This window comes from Dermochelys coriacea, chromosome 3, assembly GCF_009764565.3.
Source record: "Dermochelys coriacea isolate rDerCor1 chromosome 3, rDerCor1.pri.v4, whole genome shotgun sequence".
Taxonomy (NCBI): domain Eukaryota; kingdom Metazoa; phylum Chordata; order Testudines; family Dermochelyidae; genus Dermochelys; species Dermochelys coriacea.
This window is the reverse complement of record NC_050070.1, coordinates 67,661,716-67,688,923: the sequence shown is the minus strand read 5'-3', so window position 1 is coordinate 67,688,923 and position 27,208 is coordinate 67,661,716. Positions and strand designations below refer to the sequence as shown.

Genomic DNA, 27,208 nt, shown 5'->3' with positions numbered 1-27,208 from the left:
GGGAACTTATATCTTCCGATGGGTGGAGAACAGCCTATTGTCCCTTTGAGCCCTGCACGTAAAAGGGAAGCTGGACGTCCAAGCAGGCTAGCTAAGCAGACAAGTGATAGATGGTGTTGTCTGTATCCTAAGGTATTTGAGTAGATTATTGGCTGTTTTGGCCTCTTTGCTTCTGGGAACAATACAAGGGTTCCAGGGTACTATTCCCGATGGAGGGAATCAGGAAGCAGTAGCCACAGATGTGGTCTTGCAGCCATGGCTCAGAAGATTGCTATATACATGTCTCCTATTCCCCACAATGTCTAAAGTGATTCAGAAAAGGAAAGAGAATGCAGATGTTCTGGTGTCTCCATGTTGGGGGGGCCCTGGCCTGGAAGACAAGGTTTCTGACAATATAATAGATGGCAGTCAGAGACTCCACTCTTTTGCCCACACAGGAAGCATTTTCAATAATTCAGTAGTTCTGTAGCTGGATTCCCTAGCTGTGTGAATCTAGCTGTGTGACTTTAAAGAGGCACCAACTAAAACAAAACGTTTTCTTTGAGTATATGCCAGGCTCCTTTTTTTAGAAGGAATGAGCTAAGTATTGCTCTGTTATCTGGATTTACTCCAGATTAGCTATTGTATAAGGAGAGCAGAATGTATTCTGAGTAGGTTTATTTGGGAATAAACTAAGATGAAAATTACCATTCATTCAGAAGGAAAATAACTGGTTTTCTCTGAATACCACATTACAGGTTTACAGCTCACTTTGCACTCATTAAGTGATATGATCAAGAGCTTATTCTTAACCAGATAAGTAATTATGTGGATATAGATTATAAGCCTTCATGTCATAGTGCAAGTTAAATCAACCATTTGTTTTATAAATATGTATTTTTTAAATTGTTGCTTAAATAAGATATTTTAAAAATGAATGGATAATTGGGGTTTTTGGTTTATTTTCTCAAGAATTCTTGCCTCAATATAATATGTGTTTGGAACTATGTACCATAATAACACGAGAGGTAGAAAACAGCAAAACAAGTTACAGGCCAAAGAGAAGTCAAGCATAAAGACAAACACAAAAATCCCCTTTACCAAGCAAAATGTTGCCAAATTCAGCTCATTTTACTCATTCTTAAGGCCAGGGCGTCATGTTATATCTACCTTTAGGTGCTTTTAAGAATTTTCCCAACACCGAATAAGCTTTTTAAAGGCCAGCTTAAAATCGTCATTAAAACTAGTGTACAGCAGAGGGTTGATAAGGGAGTTGACATAGCCAAGCCATGTCAAAAAGTCAGCTACTTCTGCAGACACCGTGTGAATGCTCAGGCCCACAATAAGCTCCTTAATGAAAAATGGCAACCATGACAAGATGAAAGCCCCTAAGATCAGTCCCAGGATGCGAGCGGCCTTTCGTTCCCGTATACTGGAAATCTGCTGACGGTCACCAGCCAGCTCCAGGTCATTATCAATAGGAGGAATTCTCACTGACGCATGTATTTTATCAAATTCCATGGTTGGGTCAGATGTTGAGAAGTCTGACACGCAGAACGTCTGCGTGAGCTTACAACTGGCAAAAGAATTTTGGCTGTCCGTGCTCCTGTTGCTTAGGTGGCGGCTTGACCCCCGTTTTTGGTATAGGCTCTTTGCAGCGTGGTAAATTCTGTAATAGAGGATCAGTATTAGCATCAAGGGGATATAAAATGCCCCAAAAGTGGAGTAAATAGTGTAGATCACGTGATCATGTTGAATGCGACACTCGCTGGGAATAGTGACGCTGTGATGATTTCTCCAAAACAAAGGTGGCATCGAAATGAAAATGGATATAGTCCATACAGAGACTATCATAAGCCCGGCCCTTTTTACTGTTCTTTTCCTGGCGTATTCAATAGCATCTGTGATCGCCCAGTATCTATCCAGTGCAATGACGCAAAGATGAAGAATTGAACACGTGCAGCAGGTCATGTCAACGCTAAGCCATATCTCACAGATGAAGTATCCCAGAGTCCACGTATCCATCACTATATATGTAATACTCAAGGGCATGACTAAAAGAGCAACAAGCAGATCTGTCAGAGCTAGTGAACATATTAAGTAATTTGCAGGCTGGTGTAGTTTCTTGGTGGTGCCAATTGCAGTAATTACAGCAGAGTTCAGCAGCATAGTCAAAATTGTGATTAAGGCCAAGATCAGGGTAATAAGCATCTTTTCAGTGACTGTTTTGGGTTTGACAGCCATGCTGGCTTCTGTTGTGCAGTTTGTGAAATTCATTCCCCCCTCCCTCTGCCCCAGGATACACAGAGAAAAAGACTGCCACTTCTAGATGTTAATGGCTCCTGTTCAAAATTCCTCCATTTGAGAAAAGCTTGAGATGTCAAATTATTTGTCCCATTTTCGCTAGATCAGCTCAGAACATCCAGTTTTTCCTTCTGCTCAGAACATCCAGTGTTCCTAGAAGATAAAAATTATATCAGTTAACCAATGTAGAAAAATCCAACTTTTCTTCTGTAAAAATCCTAGACTTTTAATGTTATTGCCCCAAACAAGAATGTTGGTAACTTCCTTCTCTCTCCCCTCCCCCCCCCCCACCATTTCTCCCTCACTGCTGTTCACTTTTCCCACTACTGCTTAGTCCCAAAGAACACTTTTGGGGCTACATACTCAGTGGGTATAAACTGTTGTAGCTCCATTCATTTCAGTAAATCTATGCCAATTTATATCCTCTTAGGATCCAGTTCTTTTCTTTCTTTGCAAGTCAAATTCCAAAACATTGAGTAGAGAAAATCTATCCTGTTACTTTAATTGCTGTCTTAAAACACATTACTCCTGCATATCTTGTTTAAAACAAAAACCCATTTCAACTAATGCTTACTAGCTTTTCATAGATTTCAATTCATGTTTCATATTCACATGTCTGTCTTTAATATCCTTGAAACAGCACATTTAAAAAAAAACCCGGATTGTTGTATAATAAGCAGCTTTCAAACAAATGTTTAAAGTTTCATAACACATATTCAGCATCACACAATACATTAGTGTTGCTTAGAGGCTATGCAGTTGTGTGTAATTACTGCTGCCATTTGCCATATCCTACTGTGCATGCCTTTGGAGGAGAGAGACAAAAAGCATATGCCTTTGCTTTGAGGGTTAAATCAACTTCTTACTGTCACACAAGCCAGTGAGATGACAAGCGCCAAGAAATCTCAAAAGATCCTATTTTGAAACAAAACTTTTAGTACTTTATTTTGAAAAAGTTCAAATGACAATTGCAGACCTTACCCCGTATTCCTTTTCCATCTCAAGCCCACTGGGGTCAGTGAGAATTCTGGGTATTCGTGAAGTGCAGGACTGACTTTGCTGTTAGTGCAACACTGACAGACCCCAGTTGTTGGAATAGAACCTGAGACCTCTGGAGCTTAGTGTACGAGTCTCCACTGCATGAGCTAAAAGCCACGAGGCTCTTAGCTAAGGCTATAGCAGATTCATTAACCTAAGTGGTCTCAGTGCCACTAGATGGAACCCAGCACCACTCCCAGGCACTGTGTGTGTTACATTAGCAACAGCTGCAGTAGGCAGCTCTAGATTCCCAGGAAGGCTTTTAAAAGTGACTTTGCTGCACCAGTTATAATTAAGCTGAATACAGAGGACATGGCAAATGTAAGGCCTGCTCCATTAAATCACGTCAGTGGAAACACTCCACTGACATCAGCAGGACCTGGATCCAACCCTAATGGTGGAAAATGGATTTATAATATTATGTGTTGTACAAAAACAAAATAGGAAGAGTTTTAAATGTTTGGTCTAAATGAAAGCAAAAGAGACCTCCTGAAAACTAAGTTCTCTCCTCTCATATAACTACCCAGCTCTCTTAATTAAAAACAAGTGTGAAAAGAATGATAGAAGCTCACATATCAGATTTGTGGTGTGGTTGGGTTAAAATGATTGTTTGGAATAAGCCGAAAGACAAGTCTTTGGAGATAACCGATTGTGCTAGTTTGGGGCCAGAGTGTGGCTGCCCTCTCTATGCAAGAGAGGGATAATGCAAAGAGCCTTCACCCATCCCATTGCACCGAGGCCAGGCACAATAGCAATTCCTATGCTCTTCTGAGTACAAATACCTGGCTAGTGTTTCCTGGTGCACAGTCACCCCCATGGCAGTGGGACATAGCCTCCTTCCTCCTCCACACCAGCCTGTGGAGCTGGCCAGTTGTAGAAGGGAGCACATGGAGTACCTTGGTGCAATGGATGTACTCCCTTCCTATTATCCTTAGTTCCCTGGGAGATCCAGGGCACATTGTGATTCCTTGAGGCACATGGCTCCTGGAGCATCTCCTGGGACAGTACAACTCTGTATAACCCCCAGCATGGCTGTCTGAGGGGGTTTAATGGACATAAGAACTGCTTATTGCAATTTTTCTCAAATGGCTTTTCACTTTGATTTATTTTTAGGGAGTGGAGCCTTTGAGCTCTCTCTCTTTGCATCCAATAGCTGCCTTTAAAAGTACATTCTTTTCTTGTTTATTATAATGTGCTTAAGTAAACTATCCTAGTTTAATAGGCACAAGTGCAAATGCTCTCAGTAGAACACAACATACTGCTAGGTGCACATCAGCAACTGGGTTGTTTGTGTTTTGCTGCTCAACGGAATTGGATTTTCCCCCTGGAAACCACTGTAGTAACTGAGAAGACTGAGCAAACAAACCAAACCAAACGAAAGCAACTCTCCCTCCCCCAAATAAAACCCCAAAAACTTCTCGCTATAAAGCATAAATCTGCAGGTACTTCAGAACAGGCTGAGAGGCCAGTTTCAGGTCAACAATGTTCTGATTCCTTCCTGTCAAAATCCATAGCTGTGAAAGCTGCTTCCAGTACCTGCGCTCAGTGTTTGGAATGAACTTTGAGCATGAGGGATAATAGCTATTTGCGTGTAATATGTATTTCTTTGTTCAAAGAACAGCATTAAGGCTGCAAAGTCAGTCACTAGTTAGGAAATGCCAGAATGACGTTTGCCTGTACAACCTCAATGTGTCTCCCTTATGTGCATGCACTACGATATGGCCTTGAATTCCGTGGTCCCACACTATATTATCTGTAGGACCGCTGCCTCATTCAGTGTCCGGAATGTACAGTTGTCATTTAATGATAAGCTTTTCAATATTTTGTTTTCTCCTGAATGTTCAATGTACAGCCCAGGCCTTTTTTACTGCACACTATTAAACCCTGCTCTGGAGACAGAATTATGAACTTCCTTACGGACTTTTCTCTGGTGCCCATTACTCTAGTGTCCGAGTGCTTCAGAAACCTACATTTATCTATAGGGTGGTATTCTCCCCATTTTATAGATGAGGAGCAGAGACAGACTAAGGTCAAAAGTTTCTACTAATTTTGGGGGCCCAATCTGAGACTCCAGGAACCTGACTTTTTTTGCAGAGCACTTAGCATTGTACAGCACTTCATATATTCAGGCACAGCTTCTATTGACTTCAGCTGCAGCTCGGAGTGCTCATTACTTCTGCAAATAAAACCCTAGGGTCTCATGTCAGTCACCCAGAAAATGAGGAACACAAAATTAGTGACCACCTGTGAAAAGTTTGGCCTCTGTGACTTGACTTGCATCATACAGGAACTCTGTACAAGAAGCAGGAACAGAATCAATTCACCAGGCCAGCATGCAACTGCCTTTATTATAAGATTGTACTTTCTTTTTCCTGCAATCCCCTGTTTCATTCCCTACACACCTTCCCATGTCGTCAACAAATGGTGTAGGGGTTCTACAACCAACCGCCTCATTTACTACACAACTCAGATTCATCCCCAGAGTAAGTCCATCCTGTGCATTAAATGAGGCGGGGGTCCTATGGAAAAAACATGTGATCATGTAATTAAAGATTGTGTCACAAAGCATATGCACAGGTGGGCCAAATTAAGGTTGCGCAGGTAACCTTAGTTCTGGTATTTCCTAACTTTTGAGTGTTTGACCTTGCAACCTGAATAATTTTGTTTTAACAATTTTCCTAGGTTTTAAAAAAGCAAACTGACAAAACAGAAATTCCATCATGTGGCATCATATTGACACCCTGATGGGCCATCAACGGGTTTGGAGCTTTTAGAGCCACCACCCAGACCTCTGCCACTTGAGCTAATGGAATAACTGATAGTAGGTTGTTATTGTCTGTATCAGGGGTTCTTAAACTGGGGGTTGGGACCGCTCAGGGGATCGCGAGGTTATTACATGGGGGGGTCGTGAGCAGTCAGCCTCCACCCCAAACCCTGGTTTGCCTCCTGCATTTATAATGCTGTTAAATACATTTAGAAGTGCTTTTAATTTATAAGGGGGTCGCACTCAGAGGCTTGCTATGTGAAAGGGTCACAAAAGTTTGAGAACCACTGGTCTATATGGACCAGCCCTAGTGGGGAATGAGACTAACTCTTTGCCGGTGGGTTTTACTGATGTTTGGTGACAGCAGAGGAGTGGTGAATCAGGAATCTTGAGTTCCATTCCAGGCTCTGCAGGGGAGTATTTTCTAGAGGACTGTAGTAAAGTTGCTGCACCAACACCTCCCTCCCCTGCTGGCCGGCTGTAGCAACTTTGCCTCAGTTTCCCCCGCCCCGTAATTTGGCCTACTCTGGCCATAAAAATGTTCTGGCCCTCCAGCGAGACCATTTTGAAGAGTCCTTTATGTGAAGTCCTGCAGCAACATAACCAAATCAAGCCTTGCCCTGCTGGGCTCAGCTGGTAGCCACAACATCCCAGGCATGCCTCTGCTGCTCTCTACTGGCCTCCTGGCTACCCAAAGGCTTCTGTGCCTTGCTCAGCCCCACAGCCCAGGGGCTGGCACACTCCTTCCCTCAGTCAAGGTTCAGGCAGGCTACAGCTCCCTCAGGGGCCCTGCCTCCATTCAGGCTTCCAGCTCACCCCTGGAGTAGCCTGTCTGGTCTGATCTCCTTCTCACCCTTCTTTCAGGCTGCTTCCCAGAGAGGTTGAACTTTCAGCCTTCTCTTGTGTTCTCCTCCTCACAGCTGGGCTCACCCTGCTCTTTATGAAGACAAACCTTGCTCTCCCCGAGCTGGGCTTTATTTTGAATTAAGCCTGGCCCACCCTCCAGGGGTGAACAGGCAGGTTAATGGATGTCTCGGGTCCTTTCCCAGCACGTGTGGGGTGAAAACCCCATCACAAGGACACAGACGCTGCTGCCTGAACCACCATTCTTGACCCCTCCTGCTCCCTCCGCTCCAACCTGTCCCAGTCCTGTCTCTTCCCTGCCCTGACTCTGTCTGTCCCATTCTCCTCACCTACCCAGTCCCAGTCACCACTCCTCAGCCCAGTCCCAGTCTCCTTGCACAGCGAGTCCCAATTTGAACCTGCCACCAAACTCCTTGCCCCAAGTTGCCTTGCACAGCCAATCTCAGTTCTCCTTTCCTGGCTCCTTGTCCTGTCTGTCTCTTCCCTCCTGCCCCCTGGCTCCCAGTCCCAGGCTCCCCATCCAATCTCAGTCCCCCGGTTCATTGTTCCAGTCTCCATGCTCAATGTCCCAATCCCTTTGCCAAACCAGCCCCAGTTCTCCCCTCAGCCTCAGCTCCTTGCCAGATATGTGTCCCCTCCCACTCGTCCCTCTTCCCACCCCCCGTGACTCTTAAATTGGAGTCGGTCTAAGTTTTCTAAAATTCTTTGTTACTTGCTTTGATTATGGTGGGCCAGATTCTCCATGGCCCTGCACCTTGGGTTCATTTACAGCAGTGCGAAGTGCATGTAAATCGTTACCATTCTGATTTGGTAGCATTGTACATCCACTTTGCGCTGTTGTAAGTGACTCCACAAGTGGCAGAACAATGGAGAATCTAGCCCACTATCTTGTCTCAAAAGTGATTCACATGCTCAAAGTTCTCCAAAGTTGTCATCTTCTCAGATGAGCAAGATTTGTTTTGGGAACTGTCCAGAGTGACAGTCCAGATTCCCTTGATGTTTGTTTTAAAATTAACTCCAGGTTATGAGTCCACAGTACACAAACAATACATCTCTGTTCCCTTCACATTTGAAGCATCTCCCTTACAACATGACTTGATTTGAGTACTTTATCCTGCTGGCCCTTTTGTGACTGCAGCTGTGAATGGGAAGAAAATATTGCTGCTTTATTAAAATGTGATTTATCTTGTGGAAAATAATGCTTAGCACCTATATAACACTATATTTTTCAAAGTACTGTAAAATGTTAACTAAATCTCAATATTGGAACTGGCCAAAATGTGGAATTTCCAGTTCACAAGAAATGATACTTAGAAATTTGGTTTCACTCCAAATCGGAACAAAATCATTTTTAAAAAATTTTTCCTGTGAACCAGAAATTCAGAGAAATTTCTGTTTCAGAAAAACCCATACTGGTCTTCTCAGTTTGCTTTTTAGTTGCCAGTCCTATTGCTTAGCTTAATTGAAAGCAGTTGATTTTTAAAATGTATTATATTCTAGGGCACGGGTGGCCAACCTGTGGCTCTTCAGAAGTTAATATGTGGCTCCTTGTATAGGTACTGACTCCGGGGCTGGAACTACAGGCACCAACTTTCCAATTAGCCAGGGGGTGCCCACTGCTCAACCCCTGGCTCTGCCACAGGCCCTGCCCCAACTCCACCCTTTTCCTCACCCTCCCCTTGACCCTCCCACCCCCCGAGCCTCCTGCATGTCATAAAACAGTGGATCGGGAGGTGTGGGGAGGGCTGCCGGTGGGTAGGAGGCGCTGGGAGCAGGTGGGGAGCTGATGTGGGGGCTGCTGACGTATTACTGTGGCTCTCTGGCAATGTACATTGGTAAATTCTGTCTCCTTCTCAGGCTCAGGTTGGCCACCCCTGTTCTAGGGCATTAGTCTTCTTTAGACTCCCATAGAGTTGAATGCTACTGGAGTTATGCTACCATAGCCTTTTTAATTGACTGCACAATATAGAGTATTTTCCCCTCATATTGAACAAATAGTATTCAAAAAGTTTTGTGCAGCAGCTAGGATAATGGGGATAGTCAGGGGTGTAAAGCAAGCTAAACCTGTAAACTTGCATCTCATTCCCACCTTCCTTATACAGTGAGATTTTGGGGCCTGCTGTACTGTAGAGAAAATGAAAACAAGCTGTGAAAGGGTCTGGTGTGGTTTACGTTACTGTAGAGTAAAACTGCAGGAGCGTAATAAATAGAGAGGTTATTTTTGTTCTAGATCAATGAAATGTAACAGAAATGTCACAAGAGCCTGTCTTGAGATGTCTAGCTCAGTTATGGAGACTCCAGGTTAGGGCAGCATGAATCTTTTGCAATGAAGGCTCAAACCTACTTTTATTAAAGTCAGTGGCAAAATACGCTGAGGTTTGCACAAACCATAGCGAACGTTGGGTCCTAGTTTTCAAGTTAAATTGTTTAGGGTACAAACTGGAGAACTGAACCAACACTGTGCAAATCCAAAGCCTGGGGGCACAGCCTTAATAAAGCAGCTTGGAGGAACATCTGGCCTATTGGCTGGTTATCTATACAGAAGGGCTGAGTACTTTGGGGTTGACTATCACCAATCAATTCACTCTCTCTTTGTACGCAATTTGCTATAATGCAGTACATAATAATTCTGGTATTGTGTGGCCTGCTATTGTGTGTTTTATATAATGATGAGGACATACTGACTTTCCTCTGTAAAAGACAGAAGCAATTGGGTTTGGTATCGTCACAACACATCACATTAATACAGATCATTTATGTTTTAATTTTAATGACTTATAGAACACTATTGGAGCCTAGACACATTTTGCAGTATTTACAAAATGTCATTATTGAGTGGCAATGCGGTACACTAACTTTGTCACTACTATTCCACAGAGCTAGCGTCCTAAATGTGTGCTTGGTTTCTGTCCATGGTCCTTCACTGCAGATCGTATGACAAGCTCCATTTTTAAAGTGAAGTCCTTACCATATTTTAATTTGCTCCTTGAATTTGATCTTTTATCTGTAGTCATTTGCTATGCTCTGTCTGCCCCTCTCTATTTTAAAACATAATTTTAATTGTTTATATCAGTTTTAGATGGATACAAATCACTGTTCACATGGACCCAGGGTACCTATGTAGCAAACTGTGGCCAAACGCACAGATAGCCTCGCTGTCAGCAGGGACTGAAACTGGACCTTCAACATTAAAAAAACTAAGCCCTGCTATGGTGCCAAAGTAGCAGGCCTGTATTTCTGGTGCTGAGGGCTCCAGGTTGAAACCTACTGACAATTATGGGATGTGTGTGTATGTGGCTATGGTTCATTTAAAAAAAAAAGCACCCCAATCAGGAGTTGAATTTTTGTTGACCTCAGATGCTTGGGCAAGATTGTCTAGGAGGAGTATTTAACACACTGGCCTAATCCTTGTGAGCATGTAGTGGTTGAGCTCTGTGACTGTACAGCCAAGGAGTTTTCCCTTAGCTGAAGTGGTAGAATTTGTCTGCGATTTTAGTGCTGAAAGTCCTGGCTTCCGTCCTTGCTGACAAAGATGGCATGTGCACGCAGCCACGGTTTGTCACATGTACAAACCTTTTAAAACAATACAGACCTATATAAAGCAGATGAGTATGTGCAGACTTAACATTCAATGTATGGTTATTTGAAACAAAAAACTTTAAACAGAAATTATGTTCAGAAAATTGGCTATGTAAATTTGTCCCCTGTTAGCCAAACACATGCGTATTCAGGCTTATATTTGCTTACTTTTTTGACAAAAGCAACATTTTTAATGTGCAAGTCCTGTTAGCCCTGCAGAGCTAACACAGCTGTGAGAAGGTGGGCTGGATTTTTTTTCCATCATCAACAAAATTATGAATCTTTACATTTAACAGAATCTTTTTTGGAGATGACACACAAGACACAAAGAACGGAGATCCCAAGCACATCCACAGGGCTGGAGTTAGAAAATATAAAAACTAAGGGCCAATCTACATGCAAGCTGCTGTTTAAAAATTGATTTATGTAAACTGATATAAAATCCCTACATGGAGACCTTTAAGTCAGTTTAAACCAGGCTTCTATCAATTTAGCTGCATTTCCTAATGAATCAGTGTAAGCTAAATTGAGGTAAGCAAGGTGTAAATTGATTCAGGAACATTCACGCAGAGTATTGCATTGGCTTAACTAAATTGGTATAAAAAAGCACCTGTAATTAGAGTGGTGCAAATCTGTGTAAACTAGGCCTGAATAAATCTGATCTGGAGTCCCTGAAAGACAATATACAAGGTGATCCATAACACCAGTTTTAGAGAGTTGTTTTCAGAACTCCACTATAACAGGTAAACATTTCCTAGGTAAATCTAGTCACATGCAAATGAGAAACAATAATTAGTGTTGCTCTTCAAACCACACTTTCCTCCATGGGCAGCAGCACAATTCTCATTCACAGATAAGTACAGTACTCATTTTTACCCACTTCTATTAAGAAAACATTAGTAAATCTCAGGCAAGCCCATCAGATAGTGATGAGCTGCAATTTGACATAAACATGCACCAGATTTCATGTTGTATGTAACGGATACAATTCTTCACAGATGGTAAAATATCCACATTGCCAGTAGATAAGTACAGCAGATGCCCCATTTCTAATTATTAGCGAGTCAGAGACTGTCAGATTAAAAATCATTTAAAAATAATTCTGTACCTCTGATAACACCTTAGACTACTTAATTTGAACATTTAAAAATCTAACTTATTTTCCACCATACAAAATATTAGTTTACCTTTCACATTTCATTTAGGCAGTGTCATCTCTCATGAACCCACACTGGTGTAGTGGTTAGGCTGCGAACACTGAAGAGGAATGTTCAAATCAAAAGAAAAAAATGCTTCCATGTAATCTTTTCTTTTATAATGCACTGATGAAGTGTGTGGCATCTGCTGTACAGAATTAACAGAGATCAATTGTCTGATAGGTCCTATACTACGGAAACCTATGAGTGCTGCTCTTTCAGCTCAAGTGGTAGAGGCCTATGATTTTGCTGAGCAGGAAGATCTCGTTTCTATCCCAGCTTCTTCCACAAAGTACTGAATGATTGTTGTGTGCAGTAGTGACAGCTGTCAAGTGGATAGTTAGCCATGGATCGGTTATACTGTTAATATGATCTTTTTAAACAAAACCTAAAGTTAAGGTGGTTGCATTATCCTAACTTTGCATTTCTATACAGACAATTTTTTAATGATTAAAGTAAGATTTTTTTTAACTTCCTACCTTGCAGATATTTTTTGTGTGTTTAACTATACCATATTATTAAGGTGCATTCCTTAAGGTTTTATTTAACAATATTTAACAATATTTTTTACTTTTTTACTTAAACCAAAGTTAAGCTTTTAAGTAAATATTTTAACAATATTTTTTTTCTTGGAATAAAAAGCGTTTCCCCTGCTCCCCCCCAGCTACGCTCCCCAGCCCCTAGAAACCAGAGGGACCTTCCGGCTGCTTCCTGGGAGCTGCGCCAGGTAAGCACCTCCAGGACTCCCCACCTCACCCTGGCAGGTCCCTCTGGCTCTTGGGGGGGGTGGGCACCCACTACGGTGGCCCATGAGACCCTCCTGCCCATTTCTGGAGGCAGTCAGGGGAGGGGGGGCGTCAAGAAACGTGAGGGGATTGGATGGGGCAGGAGTCCCGGGGGGCGGGGGTGGGCAACAACCCCCTCGTGAGGTGAGGAGGGAACCTGTTGTTAAGATTTGGCAGCTCATCACTGCTAACAGCTAAATTCTGAACTCCCTTAGTGTAATTCATAGAGAGAGTATCATCTTCCTTACTTACAGAGCTGATCAGAGGAGACTATATTTGACGGATCCATCTGGAGCACAGAGTTAAGGGACAGTTTGCTAATACGTTTAAATTGCAGAGTGAGGATGCAAACATTAAAGGGTTTATTTTTCTCTTCAATATGCACATATAACTCACATCACTGTCAATGTGCGTTTGCACTCATGCACCAAAAGGAGAGAGATGAAATTTCCTTTCTTGTCAATTTTGTTTTCCAGAAATTAATATCTATTGACCCTCAATGGGGGGAGGGAGGGAGTGTCAGTCCCTTCACTGCAGTGTCTGGATGAGACAGAATCTGTCAGTCAACTAGACAGAGGGCAAAGGAGCTTATCCATCAATTACCTGCCTCAGAGAGCATTTTCCCCAAATTAAGGATATTACAAACATTTGTGTCTTCAGAAATCACAGAGGAGCTTCTATGTACAGATGACATCCTGTGGCAGCAGATATTAATTCCTAGAAAAAAGAAACGGCCCAGTCTCACACGTTCTTATGTTTAGCCACACATAATCAATGTGTTGCCAACTTTGCCTGTTCTTTGTTTTCTGGAAAAGTGCTCTTGTTCATGTTGTAAACAGATCAGTCCAGGAATGATTCAGGGGACCTCTTTTTAGGGTCAAAAATAAGGACAATTTTGAGTGAAAAGGGCCCATTTCCACTCATTAATGGTTCTATTGTTGAACAAAGCTTTGAAAAGTACACACAAACACATGCTTTGATACAGATCCCACTATTTCATGAAGATGTCAGGAAAACATAAATGAAAAATATTCACTATTTTTGCATAGCCTGTTGTCTAAGTAATTTGGAAAAAATAATCTGGGGTTCTGTTTCCAACTTTTTGGACTTTGAGGCCAACATTTTTCCTCCTTCAGTTGGAGAGGACGATTCTGGAGGTGGGGAAGAGGCTGAATCTGTACGACAACTTTAGTGCAATCAAACCACTTGTGATAGGTGTGAGTCACTTCACTTAATACACTCCTGGAAAGCACTCAGATACTACAGTGAGGAGAATGATATAAGAACCTATACAGAATAGAATAGTGTAATTTTTAGATTTGTTTCCCTACTTTTGAAAGCCTTTTTGATAGGATGAAGAGATCCAGGTGCTTTCTATTTGCTGAGCAAAGCACCTGCTTGGGCCTCAACCAATACGTGCTGGGATGCGTGAGAGAGAGAGACTGGGTGGAAGTGCAATCATGGATGGTGAAAGAAATGTATTAAAGGGTTATTCTTCTCTTCTAAGAGCAAATCTGGTTCAACAGCCCAAGGTTAAACCACATCAGTGGAGCGTCTTTAAAACCTAGTTTTCCCCTCTAATTCTTTGAAAGGCAACCATCAAATTAAACTTTCTGGAAGCCAAATCATATCTAGCAAGAGTTATGAGGTGGAACAAGTTTCTGTCACTAATAATGGTATTCTCTTATACATCATTCCATCCAAAGTTCTCAAAGCACTTTACAGAAATGAATTAAGCCTCACACACTTGTGGCACCACTGCATGTAAAGTTGAAATAGAAGCTTTTGATGATGTTGATTATATGGAAAGGAATTCCATATGCCCACAGAATGCACCATAGGCTGGTCCTGTGAATGCTATCAAAAGCCTTCTCAAAGTCAATGAAATTTATGTAGAGTTGCCATTGCCATTCTATTACGTTTTATAGAGTGAAGATCTGGTCTGTGCATCCACGCCCTTTCCAAAAATCAGCGTGCTCTTTTCTGAGAATGCTATCAACTGCTTCTGATATATGCTGGATTATGATCTTTCACAATACTTTGCTTGGCACAGATAAAAGTGTGATACCATGCCAGTTATTACACTCACTGAGAGTTCCTTTCTTTTGTATCTTTTGGCCCAGAACAATCTCAAACCAAGATCTATTGACACAGTGTACCCAAGAGGATCTGAGCACCATCAGGAAACATTGCCAGGAGGTTTTGGAGATGGATCGGTCATGTACTTTGGATGGAAACTAATTCCACCACCAGAGTAGCAATAAGATGGACACCTGAAGGCAAGTGAAAATGCGGCTGTGCAAAAACAACATGGTGAAGAGCTCTGGAAGCCAAGCTGAAAAACTGAGGCACAGCTGGGGAACCACTGAAAGACTTGCCAGAAACAGACAGGAGTGGAGGAGCTTAATCACTGCCCTATACGCCAGAGGTGTAATAGGAACATGATGATGATGACTAGTGGCACCAACTGACGGCTCAATACTTCAGCCACTTGCTACCAGATATACCGCTTACTGGTGTGGTTGACTGACTCCCATTGGTAAGCACTGCTCCCCATACTAATGGTGAGATTTTCAAAAGGCCCTAAGTCCCATTTTCAAAAGTGATTTAGGCACTGAGGAGTCTGTCTCATTGAAAGTCACTATGGCCTAGGCTCCTAAGTCACTCAGGCACCTTTGAAAATTTTACCACAGTGTTTTCACGATTGGGTCCTTACACTATAGCTGAACTTGTGTGCTAGGATCATGACACTAGCAGTGAGAGCTCACGTGACTTTAGTTATTTTCAACTTAAGCCACCAACTAGGCTGACCACCTTTGAAAAGGCAAAAGTCCCACATGCAGAAGCCCCACTTCCTCCATAGCCCCAGCTCCTCCTTTTCCACCCAAGTCTCCACGCCCACTCTCTCTCTTCCCCCCTCAAGGCCACGTCTCCTGGTCAGCCTGTCCAGGGACCCTGGACCCCTGTGGGGACCCTCAAACCCTCCACCTGCTGTGGATGGGGTTCAGACGTGCCCAAGAGTAGCCCCCCAGGGTGTGCCACCCAACGCAGGTGAGTATCCATGGTTCCCCACAGCTATCTGGGCTCCCTAGGTGGCTCTTACATGGCCTGGCTCCAGCTTCTAGCCTGGCTGGGGTCGGGTCTTCGAGGAGAAGAGGAGGAGCAGGGGCAGGGCCTAGTGGGGAAAGGGGCTGTTCTGGAGTCATTCTACCTATGACTGGGACTTGAACTCTGCATTTTGGGACTGTCCCATCCAATTCAGGATGGGTGATCACCCTACCACCCACTAATAAAAGAAATGTATCCTAGTCTGCTATCCCAAATCCACCAGATGCTTTTAGCTTTTGTGGGCAAAATATTAATGACATATACATTTTTAATGTGGGAACCTTCTCTTGTGAACTCATTTTCCACTTCACTTCTTATCTGCTGCTTAGAGACATGTTGAACATAAATATTTACCTCAGAACCAGTGAATGTTATTTATTCATCTCTGGGGAAATGGTCCAACTTGGATTTACATGAATACTATCATTAGTACAAGCTAAATGTCACGGTGTATGCCTTGTTTTTAAAGTCAATGTTTGTTTCTTTCTTATATCTTTATTATTCTATGTCTGGAGGTTGAAGGACAATTTTAACACATGATTTATTAGACCACACATGCTGTTCAATACACAGCTCTGGTTCCATCATTATTAAAAGCTCCAACTGTATAAATTAGACAGGCTAACCTTCTTAATATAATTAAATAAATAGGCTTGGAAGGATTAGATTTTTATCGGTAAATGTTGATTTCACCATACACACGCAAACCAAAGAAAAATAATTTCTCTCAATAATAATTGATATTTACTGATAGGCAAAGTAAGAAAAATTCTGCTTGAGAACTAATTAGGGTTTGATTTGAGAATATTTACTTTGTATATTTTGAGATGATGTTGACAGTTTGTGTTTTAATGATTCTAAAGCTTTAACTTTTCTAAACTTAAAAACTGCTCTGAGTGTTGGATTAAACCTTAGTATATATCTAATTTTGGTTGGATAAAACAACACAGCTAACTCATGGAATGGCTTTCGATTTATATTGAAAGAGGAAAAATGACTCTATTGCAGATAAAAACGGTTCCATTGCTTACTCTACCGTAGTGGTAAAGGGTCACATTGTGATGCCCTACTCACACTTCATAGTACCATATGCCAATGAAGCCAATAGTGCTAAGTGAAAAGTAAGGTTGTAATATGGCCAAAAACATCATACTGCAAACTGAGAGGGAAAATAAGTTATTGACAACTCAAAGGAGGGGAAAATACCCTTAAAAGATTGAGACAGATTTGTTACTAATGTGTTTACCTTTATCTCAAATATTAAAGATCTGTGCTCTCATTGCCAAAGGTGCCAATCCCAGGCATTCAGATACTGTCATAGTTGATACAAAAGTGCTAAGATAGACCGTGATGTCTGTATGCAAATACAGTTTGTCACATGAACACAGGCAAAAAACTGATGATGATGTTCATATAGGGCTGCAAGACCTTGCATATAGAACTTATTCCATACTTTGTGGAATGCAACACATTTCCACCTTGATTTGCTACTGCTGTTTTGGAAGGAACTGATTCTCTTCTCTGTTGTAAAGCTGCTAGAACTCTGACATTAATCGAGTTACATCAGCTCGCACTGATATAGCAATGTGGAAAAAGTATTAAAATCCTCTCCCCAGTGCAGTGCCCAACAACATTCTTCATAAAAACAAAGTTGTAAAATAAATGGGAAGGGAAGTTCTGTAAATTAAAGTTTTTATAAATGTAAAAATATATCCAAGATAGCAGCTGCTATTTTTTTGCTATTAATAGCAAAGGCCACCTGATCCTATGAACCCTCATCAGAGCATAATTGAAGTTGGCAGCACATAAAGATATTTTAGTTATAATGCAATGACTATAATTACACTGCAGTGTAAAGTTGGATAATTTAAAATTCATTTTGGTGCTAGAGTTTATTAGTTTTAGTGTTAGGTTTCAGAGTAGCAGCCGTGTTAGTCTGTATTCGCAAAAAGAAAAGGAGTACCCGTGGCACCTTAGAGACTAACAAATTTATTAGAGCATAAGCTTTCGTGAGCTACAGCTCACTTCATCGGATGCATTTGGTGGAAAAAGCAGAGGAGAGATTTATATACACACACACAGAGAACATGAAACAATGGGTTTATCATACACACTGTAAGGAGAGTGATCACTTAAGATAAGCCATCACCAGCAGCAGGGGGGGGAAAGGAGGAAAACCTTTCATGGTGACAAGCAAGGTAGGCTAATTCCAGCAGTTAACAAGAATATCAGAGGAACAGTGGGGGGGGGGGGGGAGAAATACCATGGGGAAATAGTTTTACTTTGTGTAATGACTCATCCATTCCCAGTCTCTATTCAGTTTTAGTGATAGTCCACATGTAAATAGGGGATATCTCTGAAACCTTTGTTATCTCTAAAACAAAAATAAACTTTTTACGAGTGCCCATTTTCCGTAATTAAACTATATTTACACTTTTTGATTTTTTTTAATTGCTACTAAACTCAGATAACTGATATGGTGCCCACATGACTGGAGTAATTTCAGTGTAAATACAATGTAGTTAGTGAACCTGAATTCTAAAAATATGTGATTATGAAAGTCAATGAAAAATAAATAATTCAGGCGTATTGTTAACCAACCAGTTATATGAATTAGTGGTAATTTGTTATCAAAAAGCACAGTATAACTACAGCATAAATACATTATTAGATTCAGCGATTCTAAGGCTAGATGGGACCCCGGTGATCACCCTGTCTGACTTCCTGTATAATGCAGACCACAGAACTTCCCGCAAAATACTCCTTAGAGCTTTTTCTTTTAGAAAAATATCCAATTATAATTTAAAAATTGTTAGTGATGGAGAATCCACCATCACCCTTGGTAAACTGTTTCACTAGTTAATTACTTTCACTGTTAAAAATGTACATCTTACTTCCAGTCTGAATTTGTCTTTCTTCAACTTCGAGCCATTGGATCATGTTACACCTTTCTCTGCTAGACCGAAGAGTCCATTATTAAATATTCCCCATATAGGTACTTATAGACTGTAATAAAGTCACCCCATAGGCGCCGACTTTCCCGCTTTCCCCTGGGTGCTCGACCCACCCCTTGGCCCCCACCCACTTCACCTCTTCCATGCGGCCCTGCCCCTGCTCCGCCTCTTCCCACCCCTGCCCCGCCCTCATTCCAACCTCTTCCCCAAAGTCCCTGCCCCAACTCTGCCCCTCCCCCAAATCTCCACCTGGGCCCCGCCTCTTCCCCGCCTCCTCCTCTGAGCATTCCATGTTCCTGCTTCTCCCCCTCCCTCCCAGCATGCCGCCAAACACCTATTTGGTGGTATGCTGGGAGGGAGGGGAAGGAGCTGCTGGGGGGAAGCTCTGGGAAGTAGGCAGAGGAATGGGGACACGGCGTGCTTGGGGGGTGGGGAGGAAGAGGAGATAGGGTGGGGGGGTGAGGGGAGCTTGCCTGCCAGTGGATGCAGAGCACCCACTAATATTTCCCGGTGGGTGCTCCCCTTAACCTTCTCTTTATTAAGCTGTAGATTGAGCTCCTTGAATCTATCCCTACAAGGCAAGTTTTTGAATCCTTTCATCTGTCTCGTGACTCTTCTCAGAACCCTTTCCAATTTATCTAGATCCTTCTTGAATTTTGGGCAACAGAACTGGACACAGCATTCCAGCAGCAGTCACACCAGTGCCGAATACAGAGGTAAAATAACCTCTCTACTCCTACTCGGAATTCCTCTCATTATGCACCCCATGAGCTCATTAGCTCTTTTGGTCACAGGATCCCACTGGGAGCTCATGTTCAGCTGATTATCCACCACGACCCCCAAAACTTTTTCATAAACACTGCTTCCCAGGACAGATTCCCCCATCATAGAATCATAGAATCATAGAATATCAGGGTTGGAAGGGACCCCAGAAGGTCATCTAGTCCAACCCCCTGCTCAAAGCAGGACCAAGTCCCAGTTAAATCATCCCAGCCAGGGCTTTGTCAAGCCTGACCTTAAAAACCTCTAAGGAAGGAGATTCTACCACCTCCCTAGGTAACGCATTCCAGTGTTTCACCACCCTCTTAGTGAAAAAGTTTTTCCTAATATCCAATCTAAACCTCCCCCATTGCAACTTGAGACCATTACTCCTCGTTCTGTCATCTGCTACCATTGAGAACAGTCTAGAGCCATCCTCTTTGAAACCCCCTTTCAGGTAGTTGAAAGCAGCTATCAAATCCCCCCTCATTCTTCTCTTCTGCAGACTAAACAATCCCAGCTCCCTCAGCCTCTCCTCATAAGTCATGTGCTCTAGACCCCTAATCATTTTCGTTGCCCTTCGTTGTACTCTTTCCAATTTATCCACATCCTTCCTGTAGTGTGGGGCCCAAAACTGGACACAGTACTCCAGATGAGGCCTCACCAGTGTCGAATAGAGGGGAACGATCACGTCCCTCGATCTGCTCGCTATGCCCCTACTTATACATCCCAAAATGCCATTGGCCTTCTTGGCAACAAGGGCACACTGCTGACTCATATCCAGCTTCTCGTCCACTGTCACCCCTAGGTCCTTTTCCGCAGAACTGCTGCCGAGCCATTCGGTCCCTAGTCTGTAGCGGTGCATTGGATTCTTCCATCCTAAGTGCAGGACCCTGCACTTATCCTTATTGAACCTCATTAGATTTCTTTTGGCCCAATCCTCCAATTTGTCTAGGTCCTTCTGTATCCTATCCCTCCCCTCCAGCGTATCTACCACTCCTCCCAGTTTAGTATCATCCGCAAATTTGCTGAGAGTGCAATCCACACCATCCTCCAGATCATTTATGAAGATATTGAACAAAACGGGCCCCAGGACCGACCCCTGGGGCACTCCACTTGACACCAGCTGCCAACTAGACATGGAGCCATTGATCACTACCCGTTGAGCCCGACAATCTAGCCAGCTTTCTACCCACCTTATAGTGCATTCATCCAGCCCATACTTCCTTAACTTGCTGACAAGAATGCTGTGGGAGACCGTGTCAAAAGCTTTGCTAAAGTCAAGAAACAATACATCCACTGCTTTCCCTTCATCCACAGAACCAGTAATCTCATCATAAAAGGCGATTAGATTAGTCAGGCATGACCTTCCCTTGGTGAATCCATGCTGACTGTTCCTGATCACTTTCCTCTCCTCTAAGTGCTTCAGGATTGATTCTTTGAGGACCTGCTCCATGATTTTTCCAGGGACTGAGGTGAGGCTGACTGGCCTGTAGTTCCCATCTAGTAAGTATAGCCTCTGTTTGTTCCAGTGTAGCTATAGTGTAATGACAGATGTAGAGGCACTGTATCATAAAGATTAAGCAGCATTTTAAAGGATATAATAAAACTCAGTGAACCAAGTTTTGCCTTCTGTTATATGTGTTGATGTGGGGGAGCAGTGTTTGTGTATCAGAGGACAGAATTTGGCACACAGCCTAATTATTTCTGGTAAAAAGAAATGTTCTCCCATGTGCTGAAAAATGGACCAACTCACACTCAGTGTATAGTTTTTTCTACTATAAATCTCAATTCATGTATTATTTAGGTATAGCCATGAATCACAGTGGAGACAACACAAAACATTTTATACTTGTTCACAGTATATTATCTGTATTGAACAAAAATGACTATATGTTGATCACATGACATCCTGTTACTAGGTTGAACTTGAGACCATAGTTACCACTGAATTCAACTTAGAGAGGCTAGTATGTATGTTAATCTTCCTGTTTTGCTGGCGAAGTTCAGAGTTAGATCTGTGTTGTGTTAACAAATAAATAATCTTAAGAAACATATGCCTTGTCTCTGCATTTGGGACACTAAATTTGAGAACACAAGACACATTAAATGTATGTAGTGTGCATGTAATGTTTATGGTTGTTATACATTTCTTGTTCTTAATAGTTCTTGGAATGAGTATTTTTGATCACGTGCAAATAAAGCTTACCTGTCCTCAGAAAGCAAATAATGAGAGGCATGAGGTACAAGACAGAGAGAAAGGAGTGGGTCAGGGCATGCATCCTCTTTTACATCAATCTGCTGATAGGCCTTGATCTTGCCATGAATTCTAAGTCGGTACTGAGGCTCACTTTTTGCACAGAACTCATTGCAGGATCAAGGCCAAAGTTAACAAAGTTGTATTTTTCATTAATGCACTATAATCATATTGAAAAAAAGATATGGTATGATTTAAAAATTCATAAAGTGCATGCTCTAGTTTTGTAGAGATAGTTAGGAAATCAAAGAATTAAAGTGATATTAAGATTGGTTAAAAATAATATATTTGCTTTATAGTTTGTGGCTAGTAAGCAGAAAAAGACTCTAATCGGCAAGTAAAGGAAGGTTGTGAGAATAATTAGTAGTATTACTTATTATTTGTAGTAGGAAGGATGAATGGTTCAAAAAGTAACTGAGAGAAATGAAAAGCTGCAGTAATAGGACAATGGAAAACTGTCTTAAAAGAAACAAGCACAAACCTTCCCACTGTTCTACTGGTAAGCAACAAGCAGGGAGGAGATAAGAAAGAAAGGCCTTGGAGAAAGGAAAATAACAAGGATGAACTGCTTCAAATTGAGTTTTTTGCTAAAGCTAGCAAGTTAACTGAAGGGCACAAAGAGAGCCATAAATCTGAAAATTCTTTGTCAGATCCTACTTGATCATTCCCGAGCATGCCAGGATGAGACAGTTTTCCCTAGGTCTGGCCTATTTGTAAGTATACTGATCACATACTTACGAATACTTTGTTATTGAATTAAGTGTAGCGACTGCTTATTTTCAAGCTGTTAGCCATGTTTAGCACAAATGTATAAAACAGGGGTTCTCAACCTTTTTCTTTCTGAGGTTCCCACAACATGCTATAAAAACTCCATGGCCCACCTCTGCCAGAACAACTGTTTTTTCTGCATATAAAAGCCAGGCCCAACATTAAGGGGTAGCAAGCAGGACAATTGCCCGGAGCCCCATGCCATGGGGGGCATCATGAAGCTAAGTTGCTCAGGCTTCAGCTTCAGCCCTAGGTGGTGGGGCTCAGGGCCCCGGGGCTGCAGTCCTGTGCAATGGGGCTTTGGCTTTCTGCCCTGGTCCCTAGCAAGTCTAATGCCGGCCATGCTTGGCAGACTCCCTGAAATGTGCTTGTAGCCCACCAGGGACCCTGGCTGAGAACCACTGGTATAAAATACCATTTGGCCTTTGGACTTAATAAAGGAATTCATGTTTAAATTAATGCTGGGTGCTTTCCTATCTTAATAAGCTCATACCAACATCTACTAGTAAATGCCTCCAAAATATCACGAAAATATACTTAATGGTGATTATTATGGTTTTTCTTCTTGACCAAACAGTTCTTTAAATAATTTTTGATAAATGCAGAATATTTTTGATAACAGTTAAAACTGTACTGCCCCATTGACCCTGAGTTGATAAAACATATGAAGAAGTCTTTAAAAACAAAACAAAAATCCACATACTGCAGAACCCCCAACAAGGGCTGAATTTAATAACTTTGAAATTTAAGTGTGACTCCCCCATATAACATACACTGAGCCTTAACTCCCAAGTAACTTAGCCTTGCAGCCAAAGATAACTTAGTGGGGTGTACAGTAGCAGACCCCATGCTGTGCGTTGTCGGAACAATGATCCTGAGACTCCTTGGGAGGCAACTTACCAGGGCGAACATCCATACTACTCTTTCGAGTGTGGACACTGTTCACCCAATCTCCCCAATGCCATGGTGGATGGAAGCAGCTTCAAATCAAGTACCTCCACAGCCAAGCGATATTAACTGTACCCACAGTTTTTGTGCCCACAACGGATGTTGCCAAAATGGAGGCCATGTTCTGAAAAACTGGCCCACAATCCCAGCACCCAACAATGAACAGTTTGACTCCCTCTTGAAATCAAACTACCCTCGGTGAAAAAAAATTGTGTTCTAGTGTCAAATGTCTAATAAATAGAATCTTGAATCCGGAATAGAATCATAACCTTGAAGAAAGACAAAGGCATATTTTGTTGTATTAGGATTTTAAGTTTAAAAATGTTTTTGCAGAATTGATTTCTTTCAACTTTCCTTGTTTGTCCTTCCTCAGTAGGGAGTATAAAATGCAGTAAGTTTGAAGTTTCTAGCATCAGACACTTTGGAGCTATGCAAGCACAACATTTTAACTTGTAAAATCTGGGAGAAGTGTATTTTTTCCATGTTCATATAACTGAAGGAGCTGAAATTTTTGCTCAAACTTAAAAAAAATTGCTTTTGGCCTGAAACCAAACATGGGAAATTCCAGCCCCCAAAGGAGTTTGTTTCAGAAAGTTTTGAGCAGCTGAAGAATTGCAGGGAGAAAAGTTAGATTAGAAATCACATCTCAACCATAATGACAACCTTTCTAATCAAATGCAAGGCTCTTTTCTCAAAAGTCAGCAGCACACTTGTTCTAAAAAAGTTGAGTAATTCAATATACTTGAAAAAGTAAAAATGAACTACTATTTTCCTTAATGTCCTTACCTGCTTGATATCATTAAGTTGTAACCTCTACAAAATGACCTAACTCCTGTACAATGCCTAAGATTCAGTGTAGTACACAATGAAATATTTATGTAGACACAGGGGAGGGTGACTTTATTTTAGATTTCTACTTCTTTTTCTGAACATAACCATGAGAGAGAGATTTTCCAGCTCTATGTAGAAGTGGATTGCATTTATGAATTACAGCTTTAAAACACTGCCTGTGAGTTGCATCATGTTGTGAAATTCCAAGAAAGAGCTTCATGCAGCTTTGACTTAAAAGAGAAACCCTTTTGTTATATTCAAGCTTTGTTAGTTTTGTTATCTTTCGCACTGAAAATCAGTGGCCCAGAAACACATATTTGAATCTATAGAACATCTGCATTATGGAATATAATTGTAATATAAGGCATCTTGTCCCAGTTCATTTTACAGTAGTGATTTCAAATAACATTTTGCAGATGCCCACAAATACCTTGCTTTCATGTATGCTGTGTACTCGTTGCCATCTTATCTAGTTTCTCACAAGATGCTGGGCTGGGCTGCATTATCCTGAACATTACTGCCATCAAGGGAAAGTTAACTTGCAATACAATCAGATTTTCAGGCGACCATACCACCATAAACACCACCACCCCCGTGAAACAACCATAAAACCGATATGTTGTTTGAACTGACCCAAGATCAGACTCTACATAAGATCCCCTTCACTTCTTTTTCTCTACCAAGAGTGCATATTTAAATCAAATCCAGTTTAAACATTGATCTAACTTTGTTTATATTTTTTATTATTATTACTGGTAATAATTTGTATTGTAGTAGCATAGAGAAGTCCCAGTCTAGTCTGAGGTCCTATTGTGCTAAGTACTAGCTTAAAATAGCCTGGGATGGAGTTACATTCTCTCTTCTCTCTCCAAGAATGTTCACGGGGCACCTAATTTTCAGACTCCAGCCCTGAGTAGACTGTGTGGGTGGGTGTGCTGTATAAAGTGCTTGGAGACACAGGGCCAAACGGTCAACTGTGCATGCAAAATATTAAGTGTGCACATGCGCATTCAATAACACACATGTCAAATAGATGCACAAAATGCAGACAGGCCTGAATTTCTGTAAATCAAGACCCTGCATGTCTGTGGAGGGCCAGAGCAATTTAGCTTTGAGACACTCATGATGTAGTGATGAGGCGGTGACACAGAGACAAGGAAATAGTCTGAAATGAAAACCAGATTCATCAATAAAAACTGATGGGAAGGGCATTTTCCAGCAATTAGTGACTAGCTGGGATAACTAAAGCTCTGTGCCTTTAGTCCAGATAGCTCTTATCCATCAGCAGGCGTGGCAGAATTCAATTTTTTCATAATATTTACAGATCATATCAATATTTATTTTTAAGCCTTTTTTCCATTTTTATCAATTTAAGTTTTCACAGTTGCAGGAAATTAAATAATTGTTTAATGACAGTAGATGTTGAGATTCAAAAAGTGAAAGCTTTATACCTGTTAAAACACAAATTGTCAGCATCATATGTCAAAATGTACAAAGTAAATATCCTTAAATCAAACTGTAATCAGTTCTCAAGCAGCATTTTTCTTACTTTGTCTGTCTGTAATTTTGGTTATTATTGCTGGAAATAGGGTTCCGTCGGTTTGTGTGTGTGTGTGGGGGGTAAAATCGATGTTTACTGATGTACACCAATAAAAACCGGCTGCTTCCATGCCTATCTGTCAGGAAGAGCCTGAGTCAGAGATCATTATTACTATTCTACCCCGTGAATCTATAAAACATACCTAAATATCAAATTAATTATGCTTTATGTGTTCCGCATTGCCAACCCCAACCATTCAAAAATCATGAATCCAGTCCCCCAAATCATGCAATTGCATTAAAAACTGAGATTTTAAAAAAATAATACAGGTTGGATTCTTCTTCTTTGCCTTCTGGGTTCTGAGCCTGAGGGGGCACTTGGTTCCTGTTTTTTTCCACAGCCACAAAGTCTAGAAACTTACTTTCTTTAAAAAAATGAAAGCTCAGAGTCCCACATAATTATGACTTGAGGCACTGTGGCTTTAAGAAAAACAACAAATATTGCAAAACTCACAAGAAAACGGTGGGAATGGCAACACTGAGTATCGTAATACTAAGAGCTGAATGGCATGCTGCCATGGATGCAAAGTTCTGTATACTGAAGTTGTTTTTAGTTTTAAACCAAGGATCACCTCCTCAAATTGGGGATTAAGTGGATCTCCTGTGGTAGAATAGGCCTTGGGCAAGCCCTCTGGATAGGGGTAAGTTACTAGCAGACACTTTGGGCCTGACACTAATACCACTTAAACTAGTGTACATCTGAATTAACTCCATTTCACTTTATCATGCATCCATATAGGCTCTGATGCTGCAAATATTTATGCAAATACTTAACTGTGAACACATGAATAAGCGTTTGCAGGATCAAGCTATGATACATAAGCGTGAGATCCTCACTCTCACTCCCCCCTTTAGACTTATAGACTTTAAGGTCAGAAGGGACCATTATGATCATCTAGTCTAAACTCCAGCACATTACAGGCCACAGAACCTCATCCAATCACTCCTGTAATAGATCCCTAACCTCTGGCTGAGTTACTGAAGTCCTCAAATCTTCAAGTTAAAGACTCCACCATTTACACTAGTTTAAACCTGCAAGTGTCCTGTGCTCCATGCCGCAGAGGAAGGCAAAAAACCTGCATGGTTTCTGCCAATCTGACCTGGGGGAAAATTGCTTCCAAACCCCAATTAAGCTCAGGGTCTAACTGATCAACTATGATGATCAGTTAGACCCTGAGCTTGTGAGCAAGACCCACTAGCCAGACACCTGGGAAAGAATTCTCTGTAGTAACTCAGAGCTCTCCCCATCTAGTGTCCCATCACTGGTGGCAGGAGATAGTTGCTGCTAGCATACACAGATTGACTACATGTCATTGCAGGCATTCTCATAATACCATCCCCTCCATAAACTTATCAAGGTCAGTCTTGTAGCCAGTTAGGTTTTTGGCCTGCACTGCTCCCCCTGGAAGGCTGTTCCAGAACTTTACTCCTCTGATGGTTAGAAATGCATCATTATACATTTGGTTATTCTGGGA

At 41.7% G+C, this 27,208-nt stretch overlaps 1 protein-coding gene across 1 annotated transcript in view; it reads right to left on the bottom strand.

Moving 5' to 3' along the window:
* Positions 1–824: 824 nt before the first annotated feature.
* The window catches only part of HTR1E (5-hydroxytryptamine receptor 1E), a 43,211-nt gene continuing 16,827 nt past the window's right edge, over positions 825–27,208 (bottom strand). Inside the window, exon 2 of the mRNA XM_038396430.2 lies at positions 825–2,436. Within this exon, the coding sequence (XP_038252358.1) occupies positions 1,162–2,256 (1,095 nt within the window). The 5' untranslated portion in view covers positions 2,257–2,436 and the 3' untranslated portion in view covers positions 825–1,161. The remainder of the gene's footprint in view (positions 2,437–27,208) is intronic.